At 43.6% G+C, this 19502-nt stretch overlaps 1 protein-coding gene across 6 annotated transcripts in view; it reads left to right on the forward strand.

Moving 5' to 3' along the window:
* LOC121531681 (suppressor of tumorigenicity 7 protein homolog) overlaps positions 1 to 19502 on the forward strand; it is a 71880-nt gene that overhangs the window by 17152 nt on the left and 35226 nt on the right. For 3 of the 6 annotated variants that reach the window (XM_041837049.2, XM_041837051.2, XM_041837055.2), the window contains exon 2: positions 13774 to 13809. The exons of 2 other annotated variants lie outside the window; for them this stretch is intronic. In XM_041837049.2, the coding sequence (XP_041692983.1) occupies positions 13774 to 13809 (36 nt within the window). Of the gene's footprint in view, positions 1 to 13710; positions 13810 to 19502 lie in introns of those variants that run through there. One more of the 6 variants, XM_041837054.2, reaches the window with a different exon arrangement.

Raw genomic sequence — 19502 nt, forward strand, 5'->3', positions numbered from 1 at the left:
AAAGTAAGACACTGACTAATGAAGCTTACAGAAAAAAAGGGCACTTGTTTTGCACAATTGAACATCTACTGCAAGTGAAGTGGGAACCTTTGTTCTTGCAATATGGCAGTTCAATTGACCTCTTTCTTTGCACATTGTTCACCCTCTCTTGCTTCTCCTATGTACCTGCTTCTGGAAGGTTCAGCACATAAAATTATGGATATTATTTATTTCTCTCTTTTGTTCTCTTTCTTTCTCGCTCGCTCTCTTTATTTATCTCTCTCCTTTCTCTCTCTTGTTGTTTCTCTCTTTCTCTTGCTCAAGGATGGCCACACTCCTCTCACACTTATTTTCAGTTGCCTAGCAACCCAGAGGAGAAGCCTAGCTTGCTTGGGTGGTACTTGTTCCCATTCGGGCGGGGGTGGGGTAGGGGGGGTGTAGATGAGATGGGGGGGCATTGTTTTGAGGTAAGTGCCTCATGAATGTGATTATTATATATGATTGATTCCTCTGCTAGAACGATTCTGCAAAAGAGGGAGGGCTATTTCTGAATTTGGCTCATCTGACTACTGCGAAGTACAGTTGATGCCTTGCTGCCATTTATAACTAATCCCTCATCCACCTCACCTGGCCCTTGTGGTCGCCATGACAATGGGTCGGCATCCTGAAGGTCGTGGTGCATGGCGATTGGCCATTTAGAAAAATTATCTCCTGTTCTAATCCAATGAAGGATTGAATACTTTTAAGGGCTCTATCTACTCTGCTGAAAACAACAACTTCTCTCATAACTCTTCAGTTGAGCCATAGAAAAGGACAAGGCCCCTCAGCACTTTCACATCCGCTGAATGCTTTATTTATTTATTTATTTTTTCACCTTTATTTAACCAGGTAAGCCAGTTGAGAACAAGTTCTCATTTACAACTGCGACCTGGCCAAGATAAAGCAAAGCAGTGCGATAAAAACAACAACACAGAGTTACATATGGGGTAAAAAAAAACAAAGTCAAAAATACAACAGAAAATATATATACAGTGTGTGCAAATGTAGCAAGTTATGGAGGTAAGGCAATAAATAGGCTATAGTGCAAATTAATTACAATTAGTATTAACACTGGAATGCTAGATGTGCAAGACATTATGTGCAAATAGAGATACTGGGGTGCAAAAGAGCAAAATAAATAACAATATAGGGATGAGGTAGTTGGGTGGGCTAATTTCAGATGGGCTGTGTACAGGTGCAGTGATCGGTAAGGTGCTCTGACAACTGATGCTTAAAGTTAGTGAGGGAGATAAGTGTCTCCAGCTTCAGAGATTTTTGCAATTCGTTCCAGTCATTGGCAGCAGAGAACTGGAAGGAATGGCGGCCAAAGGAGGTGTTGGCTTTGGGAATGACCAGTGAGATATACCTGCTGGAGCGCAGACTACGGGTGGGTGCTGCTATGGTGACCAATGAGCTAAGATAAGGCGGGGATTTGCCTAGCAGTGATTTATAGATGGCCTGGAGCCAGTGGGTTTGACGACGAACATGTAGTGAGGACCAGCCAACAAGAGCGTACAGGTCACAGTGGTGGGTAGTGTATGGGGCTTTGGAGACAAAACGGATGGCACTGTGATAGACTACATCCAATTTGCTGAGTAGAGTGTTGGAGGCTATTTTGTAAATGACATCGCCGAAGTCAAGGATCGGTAGGATAGTCAGTTTTACGAGGGCATGTTTGGCAGCATGAGTGAAGGAGGCTTTGTTGCGAAATAGGAAGCCAATTCTAGATTTAACTTTGGATTGGAGATTCTTAATGTGAGTCTGGAAGGAGAGTTTACAGTCTAACCAGACACCTAGGTATTTGTAGTTGTTCACATACTCTAGGTCAGACCCGTCGAGAGTGGTGATTCTAGTCGGGTGGGCGGGTGCCAGCAGCGTTCGATTGAAGAGCATGCATTTAGTTTTACTAGTGTTTAAGAGCAGTTGGAGGCTACTGAAGGAGTGTTGTATGACATTGAAGCTCGTTTGGAGGTTTGTTAACACAGTGTCCAATGAAGGGCCAGATGTATACAAAATGGTGTCGTCTGCGTAGAGGTGGATCTGAGAGTCACCAGCAGCAAGAGCGACATCATTGATATACACGGAGAAAAGTGTCGGCCCAAGAATTGAACCCTGTGGCACCCCCATAGAGACTGCCATAGGTCCAGACAACAGGCCCTCCGATTTGACACACTGAACTCAATCTGAGAAGTAGTTGGTGAACCAGGCGAGGCAGTCATTTGAGAAACCAAGGCTATTTAGTCTGCCAATAAGAATGCGGTGGTTGACAGAGTCGAAAGCCTTGGCCAGGTCGATGAAGACGGCTGCACAGTACTGTCTATTATCAATCGCGGTTATAATATCGTTTAGGACCTTGAGCGTGGCTGAAGTGCACCCATGACCAGCTCGGAAACCGGATTGCATAGCGGAGAAGGTACGGTGGTATTCGAAATGGTCGGTGATCTGTTTGTTAACTTGGCTTTCAAATACTTTCGAAAGGCAGGGCAGGATGGATATAGGTCTGTAGCAGTTTGGATCTAGAGTGTCACCCCCCTTTGAAGAGGGGGATGACCGCGGCAGCTTTCCAATCTCTGGGGATCTCAGACGTTACGAAAGAGAGGTTGAACAGACTAGTAATAGGGGTTGCGACAATTTCGGCGGCTAGTTTTAGAAAGAAAGGGTCCAGATTGTCTAGCCCAGCTGATTTGTAGGGGTCCAGATTTTGCAGCTCTTTCAGAACATCAGCTGTCTGAATTTGTGTGAAGGAGAAGCGGGGGGGCATGGGCAAGTTGCAGCGGAGGGTGCAGAGTTGGTGGCCGGGGTAGTGGTAGCCAGGTGGAAAGCATGGCCAGCCGTAGCAAAATGCTTGTTGAAATTCTCGATTATTGTAGATTTATCGGTGGTGATAGTGTTTCCTAGCCTCAGTGCAGTGGGCAGATGGGAGGAAGTGCTCTTATTCTCCATGGACTTTACAGTGTCCCAAAACTTTTTGGAGTTAGTGCTACAGGATGCAAATTTCTGTTTGAAAAAGCTAGCCTTTGCTTTCCTGACTGCTTGTGTATATTGGTTCCTAATTTCCCTGAAAAGTTGAATTTTTTGCAGTACGCCACATTGGTTGTGTCTAAGTTAATGGTTTCCTCTTGAATCAGGTCTTACTGGACTGGTTCCAAACAGAATGCTTTTTTCAAATCCAAGGCCTGTTCTTCCTCTAGATTCACCTTGCTGAAAATTGACGTCATTTATTGTCTCCTCGCACAGGCTCTGGATTAGTTTAGTATTTTAGATGATAGTTATGGTTCAATATTGTTTACACTAGCACTGATTAGGAACCCACTCATAGATAAACTGATCCTAGATCAGATTATTGGTTGTTCTAGTGAGATGAGCTATGAGGGAAAAGCTGACATTTTAGCAGATTATAAACTGGGTGGTTCGAGCCCTGAATGCTGATTGGCTGACAGCCGTGGTATATCAGACCGTATATTAAGGGTATGACAAAACATTTATTTTTACTACTCTAATTATGTTGGTAACCAGTTTTATAAAAGCAGTAAGGCACCTCGGGGGTTTGTGGTATACCATGGCTAAAGGCTGTATCCAGGCACTCCGTGTTGCGTCATGCTTAAGAACAGCCCTTAGCCGTGGTATATTGGTTTTGGCGAGGGAAGAGAAGGAGCCACCATGTGTGAGGGACAAAGGAGACGAGGCCAAAACTCTTCTTTCTCCCTCTTTCACCCCCTCTCTCTCATTCTCCCTTTCTCTCTCATTCACAGAGCTAGGCCTAATCCTAATGCTGCTAGCTCACTCCAGTCCTATATTCAAATGCCAGTTGGGGCTGTCTGTCTGACATGACAGCAAGTAGGCATGTTACATGTAGACCCACTACTAATACACACATCATGAACACCCTTGATTATTACATAAACACCCAGTATAGCCCCCTAAATACACACATACTCATATTCACATAATATCCTACGTAGGCCTATGCACTCTGATAATTATATTATATCGCTAATCTACTACTAATCATTCAAAGGTTATTATAGTTTTGTTTTTATATTAGTTTTTATTTCTATTCGTTTTAAGATTTTTATTTGAAATTCAGTTTAGTTTCAGTTAGTTTTCAGATCCACTTTACTAGTTTTTATTTAGTTTAAGTTTATTTAGTTTTTATATTGTTTTGTTTTAGTGTTAGGGACCGAAAGTAGCCTATGCTTGGGAGGCTAGGAGACATTTATGTGTTGTATAGTTTGTGTTTTTGGGGCTGTTATACAGTGTTAGGTTAGGTTAGGTTTAAAGGTAGACTAAGTGAAATGACATTGATGTACAAAGTAAACCGTAGTAGTGGGTCAATTTCCGCAACATCCAGGAGTATTGAAGTGCAAGGCTAAACTTCTCCTCTGTTTTGGTCCAGTAGCTACCATATTGTAGCAGCGTGAAGCACCTGTGCAAATGTACAGTACCAGTCCAAAAGTTTGGACACACCTACTTGAAAAACAAATGATAGTCCCACTATGCCCAAACCAGATGGGATGGCGTATTGCTGCAGAATGCTGTGGTAGCCATGCTGGTTAAGTGGGCCTTGAATTGTAAATAAATCACAGACAGTGTCACCAGCAAAGCACCCCCACATCATAACACCTCCTCCTCCATGCTTTACGGTGGGAACTACACATGCAGAGATAATCCGTTCACCCACACGGCGTCTCAAAAAGACACGGCGGTTGGAACCAAAAATCTCAAATTTGGACTCCAGACCAAAGGACAGATTTCCACCGGTCTAATGTCCATTGCTCGTGTTTCTTGGCCCAAGCAGGTCTCTTCTTATTATTGGTGTCCTTTAGTAGTGGTTTCTTTGCAGCAATTCGACCATGAAGGCCGGATTCACACAGTCCACTCTGAACAGTTGATGTTGAGATGTGTCTGTGACTTCAACTCTGTGAAGCATTTATTTGGGCTGCAATTTCTGAGGCTGGTAACTCTAATGAACTTATCCTCTGCAGCAGAGGTAACTCTGGGTCTTCCATTCCTGTGGCGGTCCTCATGAGAGCCAGTTTCATCATAGCAATTGATGGTTTTTGTGACTGCACTTGAAGAAACTTTCAAAGTTCTTGAAATGTTCTGCATTGACTGACCATGTTGTTTCTCTTTGCTTATTTGAGCTGTCCTTGCCATAATATGGACTTGGTCTTTTACCAAATAGGGCTGTCTTCGGTAGCCACAAATTAACTTTTAAGAAGGTACACCTTTTAATTGAAATGTATTCCAGGTGAGAGAATGCCAAGAGTGTGCAAAGCTGTCGTCAAGGCAAGGGGTGGCTATTTGAAGAATCTCAAATATAAAATATATTTTGATTTGTTCAAGGTGACTAACTCATGAAGCTGGTTGAGAGAATGCCAAGTGTGTTGTGATGTCACGAGAGGCTACACAGCTTTCAGCGGGATTGCTCAAGTAGTGCAAGGAGACCAGGTTCAACCAAAACAAGGATTTTATTAAAGGTCTTGGGAAACTAACGAAAGTATAACACAATACTGTTCTCTGGTGGCTCTTAAGGGTTAACAGTTCAGGGATGTCTCTTCCACATCCAAAATCATAACTCTCCCTCCTCAAATAACTTTTCCCCAGTCTTACTGTCTTCCACGTTGCAGCTAGTGGCCAACCCAGCAAAACGTCCTTCCAAATGTCCCACACGTATTTCCACAGGTGCATATATCCAAAGGTGAGTATTTCCCAAAGGTAAGTATCTCCAAATCCTTATATTCCTCATGGAAGTGGACGTGCAGCACTCTTGTCCTCCAGAGAGCCCAGCTTGGAGACTGTGTCTCTTCACCCCCCACACACTCCCTCAGTGTGTCTCTTCCCTTCCCAAACCTTCAGCTCATCAGCTCCTCATTTGTTTCAGCTGCGTGGGAAGATTGGCCATAGAGGGGTGGAGTTCCCGACCATACCAGCAGATGGAGCCATAGCTGTCTGGGTTTGCAGCCACCTCAGGGGGATGTAACGTCCCTCCAGGACACAGCCTCTCGTGACATCACAGTGTGCAAAGATGTCATCAAGGCAAAGGGTGGCTATTTGAAGAATGAGTAGGTGTGTCCAAACGTTTGACTGGTAGTTTATAACTCTTGTGCAATTTATATCTATAGACTACATTGAGGTTTTTATTTCATTATTTTAGGCTATCTGGCATTAGTGAGTAAGCCTAAGCTTTAGGGCATAACTGTACGCGTGCCAAATAGCCTACACGCCAATTGCCAAATGCTTTTGGGAACGGGTAGAAAAAGTTCAAGTCAATCCACGCAGGCAAAAAGGACAATGTCGGAGTTTAATTCAATAAGAGAAAACCTATGAAAGGAGAGTTGAAAATAAAGAGAAGGGAGGGCCAGAACGGTAGTCTAATGTTTGGGAAAGATTTGGTGAAGTGGTAAAAGAGTATCATAGCAGTGCCGGCTATGTTATGTGTGATGATTGTGAGGCGCTATACAAATTCGAAAGTCACAAGACGGGGACTTCAAATAGGGAAGTTCAAGGGAACTGTAGCCTACTGTTCAGATAAATGGAAACTGAAATCTGGACACTGACTGTTGGTGTATAACCTCTCACATAGTCTTAATATTAACTCCTGCAGAATTAATCATTTCTTGCAGTAGCCTAAAATGATACACCAAATGTGGGCTACATTTTGACATGGAAATAAGAGTGTAGAAATATGATATCTTTCAGCATCTTGAGAGAATGTGAATGCTCAGTTAGATACCGTCTGTAGAGGTGGTATCTTTATCAGCATCATAAAAGCTGATGGTATTTCAACCACATAAAATATGCATCCAAGCAGAACTGTTTCAAGCTTCAAGTTCCTCGGCGTACACTGACAATCTGAAATGGTCCACCCACACAGACAGTGTGGTCAAGAAGGTGCAACAGCGCCTTTTCAACCTCATGAGGCTGAAGAAATTTGGCTTGGCCCCTAAGACCCTCACAAACCTTTACAAATGCATAATTGAGAGCATCCTGTCGGGCTGTGTCACCGCCTGGTACGGCAACTGCACCGCCCGCAACCGCAGGGCTGTCCAGAGGGTGGTGCGGTCTTCCCAACGCATCACCAGGGGCACACTGCCTGCCTTCCAGGACACCTACAGCACCCGACGTCACAGGAAGGCCAAAAAGATAATCAAGGACATCAACACCCAAGCCACTGCCTGTTCACCCCGCTACCATCCAGAAGGCGAGGTCAGTACAGGTACATCAAAGCTGGGACCGAGAGACTGAAAAACAGCTTCTATCTCAAGGCCATCAGACTGTTAAATAGCCATCACTAGCCAACCTCCACCCGGTTACTCAACCCTGCACCTTAGAGGCTGCTGCCCCATATACATAGACATGGAATCACTGGTCACTTCAATAATGTTTACATACTGCTTTACTCATTTCATATGTATATACTGAATTCTATTCAACTGTATTTTAGTCAATGATGCTCGTCCTAATATTTTATATATTTCTTAATTACATTATTTTACTTTTAGATTTGTGTGTATTGTTGTGAATTGTTAGATACTACTGGGTTAAATGTTGCAACAACACTGAATAAAACAATTAATGCTGCAATATGTAACTCTTTGGGCGACCCAACCAAAGTCACATAGAAATGTGAGTAATAGATCTGCCATTGTCATTGGAAGCAAGTCTATGAAGCGGTAGTTCGGTTCTCTGTGCACTATTTCTATGCTTCCTGTTCTTAAGTTTAGTTTTTGCGTCTTTTACTTTAGGTTTTGTAAACCTAAAATACAATATTTTCAGTTATGGAAAATATATTTGACAGCAGTTTAGACTATGCACAATACTTGCTTAATTTGTCAGATAAACTGAAATTAGGCAAACTATTAGAATTTTAGCAACCAGGAAATGCCGGATCTATTTCTGCATAGTGCATCTTTAATAAATGCCCCATGATGGTAGTGACTGCCCATTACTGCTTATTACTTATTAATATTACTTTACTTGAATAAAATATTTGTTTTATTTGATGACTTTATTATTTAATTCCAAGTCATAATTTCATCTCTATAGAGCTGCTGCCTATGCTGTCTGACAAAATCACTATTTTAGTAGTTCTTCAAAGTAAATAAGGTATACTTTTATGACTGCTGAATACCAACTATCAATCACTTAGATCATGTATTTTCAGGCTCGCTAAGCAACTGCTTTCTATCCCTCTCAATAGTGCGATCTCTCTTCTCTCAGTCTCCGTGTCTGCTCCTCCCAGACAGGACAAGTTTAAACGGGCGCAAAATGGATTATGGTCATTGTAGTTCATTAGTAAGTTTAGCACAGAAAACAATGTAGAATATTGGCCTTTTGGAAACTACAACTCCCTACTACATCGCACAGTTCAGGCTTGTTCTGATGTATCTCTACAGAAGCTGCACATTGAGCTCACAGAAAAAAATGAAATGGAATTCAAATAATTGAATCAATGTAGGTCATTATGAAAATGTATGACTCACTAACTGTAAGTCACTCTGGATAAGAGCGTCTGCTAAATGACTAAAATGTCAATGTAAAAATTAGTTGTTTAAAAACCAATAAATCAAAACATTATGTTAATCACTCAGCACTAATAATAACCTTGCACCACACACACACCATCATATAATACAGTAGAGAAAAGTATACTACTGAATTAATAATCACGTCAGGGTTTTTTCTTGATCAAAAAGGGGCTTAGATAGTGGGTGTGGCAATCGGCCTGTCGGCCCATTTTAGAGGCCCCCATTATGGCGGTGTAGAGAAATTTTTGCATTTAAGCCATTTGAGCTGAGATAAAACGTTGCAGCTAATTTGCATCGATTCTACATATTCTTGCATGGATCTGAGGTACAATGTAGCCGTTTTTAAAGCTAATTTCCATAAATTCTATGCATTTTGCCATGGCAAATGCTGTGTTATTTTGCTCAAACATAATAACGAAATCAATACTGCTAAATTCATTGTTTTGCGAATTTTCAATTCTGTCTGACTGTCTAGCTTTTATTTTGGTGTTTGTTAGTTCTCAAAGATGATTTAATAAACAATATGGATCCTTATCTTTTCTACATATTTTATTGTTTTAGTAGTTGAAGTTTACACTGAAAGCGTTTTTACATCCCCCTACTGTGTGGATTTACACCTCGATCACACCGACAGCGTCATTGTGTTTTGGTACACCAGAAGTACATTCATTTCCAATGGAACGCTGCGTTTGCCTTGAAGCATTGCGTTGCAGAGGCAGTTGCCGTGCGTTCTGTGTGGTGCATATGTTGGATTTATCCAACGTATGCATCAAATTTAATGAAATAGTAGCAAAAGGTGAATGTTGAGCTTTTGTTGGACACATATCCAGTAAAATTGTTGGATTATATAATGATAGGTTTGACTGCATAATTTATTATGCAGCATTGATGCAGTGATAAAAACTCCCAATGAAGACATTGCTATTCCTGTCCAACTACTGCTATAGGCTAATTCTGTGATAAGAACCTCCTGACATTTGTTGTGTGAGAAAATCTAATAAAATGCATATCATATTTAATGTGTCACCAGACTGTTGGTATAATACGTAATCAGTGTCATCATTCAAATTAAAAGGTGTTATAGTTTGGTGCGTGCCTGATTTGTTTGCTGGCCATGTTTTTGCCATGGTTATTAAAGTTTGCTGAATCTGAATGTAATTCCAACCCACACACAGGCCTAATATTTTGGGTACTCGAGATGGTTTAGTGTGGTTAGATAATTCCATGTATGTAGGTGAATTTAACTGGCGTCAGTGGCATGTTTGTATGTGCTTGTGTCTGTGTGTGTGTTCATTATGTTTCATTTAGCAGCGGCACAATGCTGCTGCTAAATCCATTGCTGCCACTCCAAAATAAATATTATACGCGCGTGGTTACGTGAGTAACTCTGATATCCGCTCAATGCGGTTGTGACAAACAGTGCCGTTTCTGTTTTATTCCTACTAATGTGGGTCTAACTTTTGAACGGCTGGAGCTACATACCCAACTACATATTTATATGGACAGTGAAGCTGTTTAGTCCCACCAAATGAAGGTACTGTATCATAAGTATTTGGTCAAATTCACTTAGTATATTACATTTATTCAAAAATGTAATATTTAGTTCCATATTCCTAGCACACAATGACTACATCAAGCTTGTGACTACAAACTTGTTGGATGTATTTGCAGTTTGTTTTGGTTGTGTTTCGGATTATGTTGTGCCCAATAGAATGAATGGTACAGTGGGGAAAAAAAGTATTTAGTCAGCCACCAATTGTGCAAGTTCTCCCACTTAAAAAGATGAGAGAGGCCTGTAATTCTCATCATAGGTACACATCAACTATGACAGACAAAATGAGATTTTTTTTCTCCAGAAAATCACATTGTAGAATTTTTAATGAATTTATTTGCAAATTATGGTGGAAAATAAGTATTTGGTCAATAACAAAAGTTTTTCAATACTTTGTTATATAACCTTTGTTGGCAATGACACAGGTCAAACTTTTTCTGTAAGTCTTCACAAGGTTTTCACACACTGTTGCTGGTATTTTGGCCCATTCCTCCATGCAGATCTCCTCTAGAGCAGTGATGTTTTGGGGCTGTCGCTGGGCAACACGGACTTTCAACTCCCTCCAAAGATTTTCTATGGGGTTGAGATCTGGAGACTGGCTAGGCCACTCCAGGACCTTGAAATGCTTCTTACGAAGCCACTCCTTCGTTGCCCGGGCGGTGTGTTTGGGATCATTGTCATGCTGAAAGACCCAGCCACGTTTCATCTTCAATGCCCTTGCTGATGAAAGGAGGTTTTCACTCAAAATATCACGATACATGGCCCCATTCATTCTTTCCTTTACACGGATCAGTCGTCCTGGTCCCTTTGCAGAAAAACAGCCCCAAAGCATGATGTTTCCACCCCCATGCTTCACAGTAGGTATAGTAGGTATGCGATGCAGTGGTCTAAGGCACTGCATCGCAGTGCTAACTGTGCCACTAGAGATCCTGGTTCGAATCCAGGCTCTGTCGCAGCCAGTGTCGTCCAGGGTAGGGGAGGGAATGGCCGGCAGGGATGTAGCTCAGTTGATAGAGCATGGCGTTTGCAACGCCAGGGTTGTGGGTTCGATTCCCACGGGGGGCCAGTATAAAAAATAATATGTATTCACTAACTGTAAGTCGCTCTGGATAAGAGCGTCTGCTAAATGACTAAAATGTAAATGTAAATGTATGGTGTTCTTTGGATGCAACTCAGCATTCTTTGTCCTCTAAACACGACGAGTTGAGTTTTTACCAAAAAGTTCTATTTTGGTTTCATCTGACCATATGACATTCTCCCAATCCTCTTCTGGATCATCCAAATGCACTCTAGCAAACTTCAGACGGGCCTGGACATGTACTGGCTTAAGCAGGGGGACACGTCTGGCACTGCAGGATTTGAGTCCCTGGCGGCGTAGTGTGTTACTGATGGTAGGCTTTGTTACTTTGGTCCCAGCTCTCTGCAGGTCATTCACTAGGTCCCCCTGTGTGGTTCTGGGATTTTTGCTCACCGTTCTTGTGATCATTTTGACCCCACGGGGGTGAGATCTTGCGTGGAGCCCCAGATCAAGGGAGATTATCAGTGGTCTTGTATGTCTTCCATTTCCTAATAATTGCTCCCACAGTTGATTTCTTCAAACCAAGCTGCTTACCTATTGCAGATTCAGTCTTCCCAGCCTGGTGCAGGTCTACAATGTTGTTTCTGGTGTCCTTTGACAGCTCTTTGGTCTTGGCCATAGTGGAGTTTGGAGTGTGACTGTTTGAGGTTGTGGACAGGTGTCTTTTATACTGATAACAAGTTCAAACAGGTGCCATTAATACAGGTAATGAGTGGAGGACAGAGGAGCCTCTTAAAGAAGAAGTTACAGGTCTGTGAGAGCCAGAAATCTTGCTTGTTTGTAGGTGACCAAATACTTATTTTCCACCATAATTTGCAAATAAATTCATTAAAAATCCTACAATGTGATTTTCTGGATTTTTTTTCCTCATTTTGTCTGTCATAGTTTTCGTGTACCTATGATGAAAATTACAGGCCTCTCTCATCTTTTTAAGTGGGAGAACTTGCACAATTGGTGGGTGACTAAATGCTTTTTTCCCCCACTGTAAATAACGGAGTCACTTTTAATGTAAATAAGAATATAATATGTTTCTGAACACTTCTATATTAATGTGGATGCTACCTTGATTATGGATAATCATGAAAGAATCGAGAATAATAATGAGTGAGAAAGTTGGAGGCATAAATATCATAACCCCAAAAAATGCAAACCTCCCGTTATTGGTAATGGTGAGTTAATGGCATGATCTTTGTGCATCTGTACCTTTCTCACTCATGATTATTCACCATTAATTCATGATTATCCGTAATCATGGTAGTATCCACATTACAGAAAATTATGTTACAGATGGTGTCAACATAATTTAATTATCATTCATTTTGGAGTAGAATGTCCTTTTAAAAAGTCACCAGAAGTGACCTCAGTCATTCTACAAAAACATTCTCCCCCCCTGCTAGCTTTGCCACCGCTGCTGAAAAAACTCCTAGGGGGAACACTGATGGCTGTGTGCGTGTTCATTAGGGTTGCTGCTGCACACGGTGGTAAATACACAGCTGTCTCTAGTTGTGTTGATCTGCCACACTGCAGCTGCCTTTTTCCCCTTCATACTGCTCTCTGGTGGGGGATGTGTGTGTGTGTATACGCATGTTTGTGTGCGTTTGTGTAACGGCAGGTTTTTTGGGGGGCCATACTAGGGGGCCAACCCCCAATTTTTTGTAATTTTTTTTGTTGTAATTGTCTAGCACTGACTTTGCTGATAACTACTTTATTGAAGGAACATTACTTGCCAAGACTGTGATATGTGGTTGTCTCACCTAGCTAAGATGAATGCACTAATTGTAAGTCGCTCTGGATAAGAGTGTCTGCTAAATGACTAAAGTTTAAATGATTGGCCTGTTCCCAGTACCACTTGCGGGCTCCAGCCCCCCCCTCCTCTTTCCCTCCCCTTCCTCCTCTTTCCCTCCGTCCATATCTCCCGCTCTCCTCTCTCCAGCAGCAGTCTGTCAGTGTTTTGCAGGGCTCCTGACGTCACTCACCGTTTGCATAGCTATTGTCTTACCCACCGGGCTGCCTACCATGGCTCCAGGATTGCAGTATCTGCTTTCAGCTTTTTTCTCCGGGACAGTCCAGAGAGAGAAATAAACAGAGGACAAGAGGGGGAGAGGACAGGAGGGGGAGAGGACAGGAGGGGGAGAGGAAAGCAAGAGCTAGCTGCAGCAGGCAGGCAGCTCCTTCTGTGTCTGGATTTTAACACACCTTTTCTGTGAAGAAGGATTTCTATTGTTGGAGAGTTTTTTTTCCCTCTCGTGAGGCCCCTGTTCGGTGGCTGGACCGTGTGTGTGTTTTGAGAGCAGTGTGTGTGTGTGTGTGTGTGTGGAGGAAGGCCGTTTAGCGGCTACGGGAGCGCCGACTGAGTGAGCGGAGCATCTGGGCGTCTGAGAGCCAGGGCCGGCTGGCTGCACTGTGTGCTTTGATGACCCCCGCTGTGTAGCTGCCTGCTCAACCCCCCTGCCTCTCTCTCCCCCCCTCCTCTCTCTCTCCCCCCCTCCTCTCTCTCTCCCTCCCCCTCCTCTCTCTCTCTCTCTCTCTCTCTCCCTCTCTCTCGCTCTCTCCCCCTCTCTCCCCCTCTCTCCCCCTCTCTATCTCCATCGCAGCTCCTGGCCCAGCCATGTTTGGCACAGAGTCCTCATGTAAGTACCGTACCGCCATCCTCCAGCCTCGTCTGTCTTTCTCTCTCTCTCTCTCTATGTGGTTTGTTATTGTCTGGTGTAACAGTGTCTGCTCCCTTCATTCTGGGCTGTCCCTCTCCTCCCCTCATCCCTCTCCTTTTCCCCCTCTCTCTGTCCTTTCTGTTGTTCTCCATGTTTCCTTGTGGCAGATTGCTTGGCAAGATGCCGTGAATATTCTCTTTTCGCCTTTCTAAATGGAATCGTTTTGCTAGCTAGACTGAAACAGACACCATTACTGTCTCTTTCTCGCTCTCTCTGTGCATGTTATGTGTGGTGCATTCCACGTGACATGTTTTATAGATGGATGGATGGATCATGATTTTCTACAGTTTGCTTTCAGCAACCTCCTGCCATTGCAGGCAGATCTGTCTCCATCTATCTCCTGCTCAGTCAGGAGACATTGAGAGGGGTGAATGTAGCATGTAGCATTTACACATGCTGAGCTAAGGCATAAAGATGCTACTGCTAGTGAGGCTCTGTGATGGCACCAGTGTCTGGGTGGGTTTTGAGAGGGGTGAATGTAGCATTTCCACGTAGCGTTTCCACATGCAAAAACATAGCATGTAGGCTATGCTATGATCTCTATCTTAGGCTAGATAGATAGCACCAGTGTCTGGGTGGGTTTTGTGTGGGCGGCTCCTCAATGTATACTGTACCCCCCCTCCTCACCCCAATTTTGAGGAGCTGTCACCAAGAATAATGGCGCCAGAGGAGATGTCTGCCGTTTTACGGGCTCCTAACCAATTGTGCTATTGTGTGTGTTCTTTCACGTTATTTGTAACTTATTTTGTACATAATGTTTCTGCCACCTTCTCTTATGACCGAAAAGAGCTTCTGGATATCAGGACAGCGATTACTCACCTCGTACTGGATGAAGATTTTTTCTTTAACGAGTCGGACGCAAAGGATTTACTTCAGACACCCGACAAGGCCCAAATCCCCGTCATTCGCAGGAGAAAAAGATATCGAGGACGTAGGTCGGGGTGCCTTGTAAGGATCCGACGGCGAGTGGGTAATCTGTCTCCACCATCAGTCCTATTAGCCAACATTCAATCATTGGATAACAAAATAGATGAGCTACGATCACAAATATCCTACCAACGGGACATTAAAAACGGTAATATCTTATGTTTCACCGAGTCGTGGCTGAACGACGACATGGATAACATACAGCTAGCGTGGTTTACGCTGCATCAGCAGGATAGAACAGCGGCCTCCGGTAAGACAAGGGGTGGCGGTCTGTGTATTTTTGTAAACAACAGTTGGTGCACAAAATCTAATATTAAGGAAGTCTCTAGGTTTTTCTCGCCTGAGGTGGAGTATCTCATGATAAGCTGTAGACCACACTATTTACCAAGAGAGTTTTCATCTATATTTATCGTAGCTGTCTATTTACCACCACAAACCGATGCTGGCACTAAGACCGCACTCAATGATCTGTATAAGGCCATAAGCAAACAGGAAAATCGCTCATCCAGAGGCGGCGCTCCTAGTGGCCGGGGACTTTAATGCAGGGAAACTTAAATCAGTTTGACCTCATTTCTACCAGCATGTTAAATGTACAACCAGAGGAAAAAAATCTCTAGACCACCTTTACTCCACACACAGAGACGCGTACAAAGCTCTCCCTCACCCTCCATTTGGCAAATCTGACCATAATTATATCCTCCTGATTCCTGCTTACAAGTAAAAACTAAAGCAGGAAGCACCAGTGACTCGGTCAATAAAGAAGTGGTCAGATGACGCAGATGCTAAGCTACAGGACTGTTTTGCTAGCACAGACTGGAATATGTTCCGGGATTCTTCCGATGGCATTGAGGAGTACACCAAAACTGTCACTGGCTTCATCAATAAGTGCATCGATGACATCGTCCCCACAGTGACCGTACGTACATACCCCAACCAAAAGCCATGGAATACAGGCAACATCCGCACTGAGCTAAAGGGTAGAGCTGCCACTTTCAAGGAGTGGGACTCTAACCCGGATGCTTATAAGAAATCCCGCTATGCCCTCCGACGAACCATGAAACAGGCAAAGCGTCAATACAGGACTAATATTGAATCGTACTACACCGGCTCCGACGTTCGTCGGATGTGGCAGGGCTTGCAAACTATTACAGACTACAAAGGGAAGCACAGCCACGAGCTGCCCAGTGACACGAGCCTACCAGATGAGCTAAATTACTTCTATGCTTGCTTCGAGGCAAGCAACACTGAAGCAGGCATGAGAGCATCAGCTGTTCTGGACGACTGTGTGATCACGCTCTCCGTAACCGATGTGAGTAAGACCTTTAAACAGGTAAACATTCACTAGGCCGCAGGGCCAGACGGATTACCAGGACGTGATGTCCGAGCATGCGCTGACCAACTGGCAAGTGTCTTCACTGACATTTTCAACCTGTCCCTGACTGAGTCTGTAATACCAACATGTTTCAAGCAGACCACCATAGTCCCTGTGCCCAAGAACACTAAGGTAACCTGCCTAAATTACTACAGACCCGTAGCACTCACGTCTGTAGCCATGAAGTGCTTTGAAAGACTGGTCATGGCTCACATCAACACCATTATCTCAGAAACCCTAGACCCACTCCAATTTGCATACCGCCCCAACAGATCCACAGATGATGCAATCTCTATTGCGCTCCACACTGCCCTTTCCCACCTGGACAAAAGGAACACCTACGTCAGAATGCTATTCATTGACTACAGCTCAGCGTTCAACACCATAGTGCCCTCAAAGCTCATCACTAAGCTAAGGACCCTGGGACTAAACACCTCCCTCTCCCAGTTCACCCATGACTGCATGGCCAGGCACAACTCCAACACCATCATTAGGTTTGCCAACAACACAACAGTGGTAGGCCTGATCACCGACAACAATGAGACAGCCCATAGGGAGGAGGTCAGACCTGGCTGTGTGGTGCCAGGATAACAGCCTCTCCCTCAACTTGATCAAGACAAAGGAGATGATTGTGGACTACAGGAAAAGGAGGGCCGAGCACGCCCCCATTCTCATCGACAGGGCTGTAGTCGAGCAGGTTGAGAGCTTCAAGTTCCTTGGTGTCCACATCACCAACAAACTATCATGGTCCAAACACACCAAGACAGTCGTGAAGAGGGCACGACAAAGCCTATTCCCCCTCCGAAGACTGAAAAGATTTAGCATGGGTCCTCAGATTCTCAAAAAGTTATACAGCTGCACCATCGAGAGCATCCAGACTGGTTGCATCACTGCCTGGTATGGCAACTGTTCGGCCTCCGACCGCAAGGCACTACAGAGGGTAATGTGTACGGCCCAGTACATCACTGGGGCCAAGCTTCCTGCCATCCAGGACCTCTATACCAGGCGGTGTCAGAGGAAGGCCCTAAAAATTGTCAAAGACTCCAGCCACCCTTAATAAAATAATTTTATTTTATATAGCCCTTCAATCAGCTAATATCTCAAGTGCTGTAAAAGTAAAAAACAAGGTGTAGAAGCACGGTGGCTAGGAAAAACTCCCTAGAAAGGCAAAACCTAGGAAAGAACAGTCATAGACTGTTCTCTCTGCTACCGCACGGCAAGCGGTACCGGAGCGCCAAGTCTAGGTCCAAAAGGCTTCTTAACGGCTTCTACCCCTAAGCCATAAGACTCCTGAACAGTTAATCAAATGGCTACCCGGACTATTTGCATTGTTCCCCCCCACCCACCAACCCCCTCTTTTACGCTGCTGCTACTCTCTGTTTATTATCAATGCATAGTCACTTTAACTCTACCTACATGTACATATTACCTCAATTACCTCAACTAACATGTGCCCCCGCACATTGACTCTGTACCGGTACCCCCTGTATAGTGCCTCGCTACTGTTATTTTACTGCTGCGCTTGAATATATATATTATTATTATTTTTCTTTGTGTTTTTTTTTTTAATCTATTTTTTAATTAACACTTATTTTTCTTAAAACTGCATTGTTGGTTAAGGGCTTGTAAGTAGGCATTTCACTGTAAGGTCTACACCTGTTGTATTCGGCACGTGTGACAAATACAATTTGATTTGATCTGCAGGTGGGCTGCTGTTCCATCTAGTCTCCTTCCCCCCATCACCCCTGTCTGTGTCCCCCATTATCATTATCATGATGCCCCTGAATCTATCAGCATGATGCCACGAGGAATATCCACTGCTCTGATCTAATATAAACTGTTGTGGCCGCACAGTGCCAAAGTTAGGATGCTTATTTTTCTCTCCTGGAATTTAGATTAGAGATTGCGTGCAACAGTCCAGCAGCAAGCAACAAGAGTTATTTTTGTGTTACCGGCTTCCCTGGTTTCTAAACAGGTAGCGGAGTGAAGTACTGAGTCGTGCATTAAAATGCTGCTTCTTCATATCATATCTATCATCTGAATTGAATCTTTTCATTTTACAGAATGTACTACTGGTGGATAAGGATGTTCTGTTATCTATCTGGACATTTGATTTCAACAGTTTGAGTCCTGTTCCGCAGGAGACTCTAAAGGTCGTCCTGACCTGCTGTTGTCCTGAAGACCTTAGTGTAGGTCTGTAGCCAAAAGGTGCACCACCGGAGGGCCATTACCTCATTACCCGCCACTATTAATCAACTGTTACTACAATGCTTAGTCTACCTGGGTGGTTTGTCACAAAGCAGAGCAGAGCTGGGACGATAAACCGAATATTATCGACACCGACCTCTAAAGTAGAGTCAGTTTAGTCAGCCAGCTGTCTACATCAGGGCTCTCCAACCCTGTTCCTGGAGAGCTACCGTCCTGTAGGTTTACACTCCAACCCTGATCTAGCGCACCCGAGTCTAATAATTAGCTGGTTGATGAGCGTTCCTATGGTGAGCATGGTTTCTTCCATTGTTGCATGGCTAACAACAGCAGTGGGCCTGGTTAGGTTTTTACTTTTACTTTTCAGTGCCTGTGGTGGCTGTCAAACACAGGAGGCTCATAATAGTGGCCGGAACGGAGCAAATGGAATAGCATCAAACACTTGAAAACCATGCGTTTTATGTATTTGATACCATTCCACTAATTCTGCTCCAGCCATTACCATGAGCTTGTTCTCCCCAATGAAGGTGCCACCAACAACCTGTGTGGTGTCAAACTATAATTGAACCTACATTCAGACCAATCTCATTACACTTAACAAACCTCAATCAGACACAACACACTTAGGGCACGCACTTAATGCATTGTGAAATCTGTTGTGAATGTATTGTAATGTTTTAAAAATTGTATAACCGCCTTAATTTTGCTGGACCCCAGGAAGAGTAGCTGCTGCCTTGGCAGCCGCTAAAAGGGATCCATCATAAATACACATCAGACACTTCACTTGTGTTTTTAACAACAACAAAAACCCCACTAGCATAAACTACAAATGGACTACATTAACTCCATACAGACTTCAACAACTAGCTCTAGCAGACTAGGTGCACAGCATTGCAGACACAAACAACTAGGCTTACACATCAGACACAACTTACCACACACTTTGTCACAACAAACTACAGTGCTTAGCCTGTAAACAGGTGTATTCGACCCCAGTCAGTGTAACCAGAAACAACGTATCCCCTCCAGACACTTAGGTCCACCATTACCTCCACACATACAGACAGAGCTCATGTTAGGACCGCTATCCCAAAGATTTGTATAACTA

This window comes from Coregonus clupeaformis, chromosome 19 (assembly GCF_020615455.1).
Source record: "Coregonus clupeaformis isolate EN_2021a chromosome 19, ASM2061545v1, whole genome shotgun sequence".
Lineage (NCBI taxonomy): Eukaryota > Metazoa > Chordata > Actinopteri > Salmoniformes > Salmonidae > Coregonus > Coregonus clupeaformis.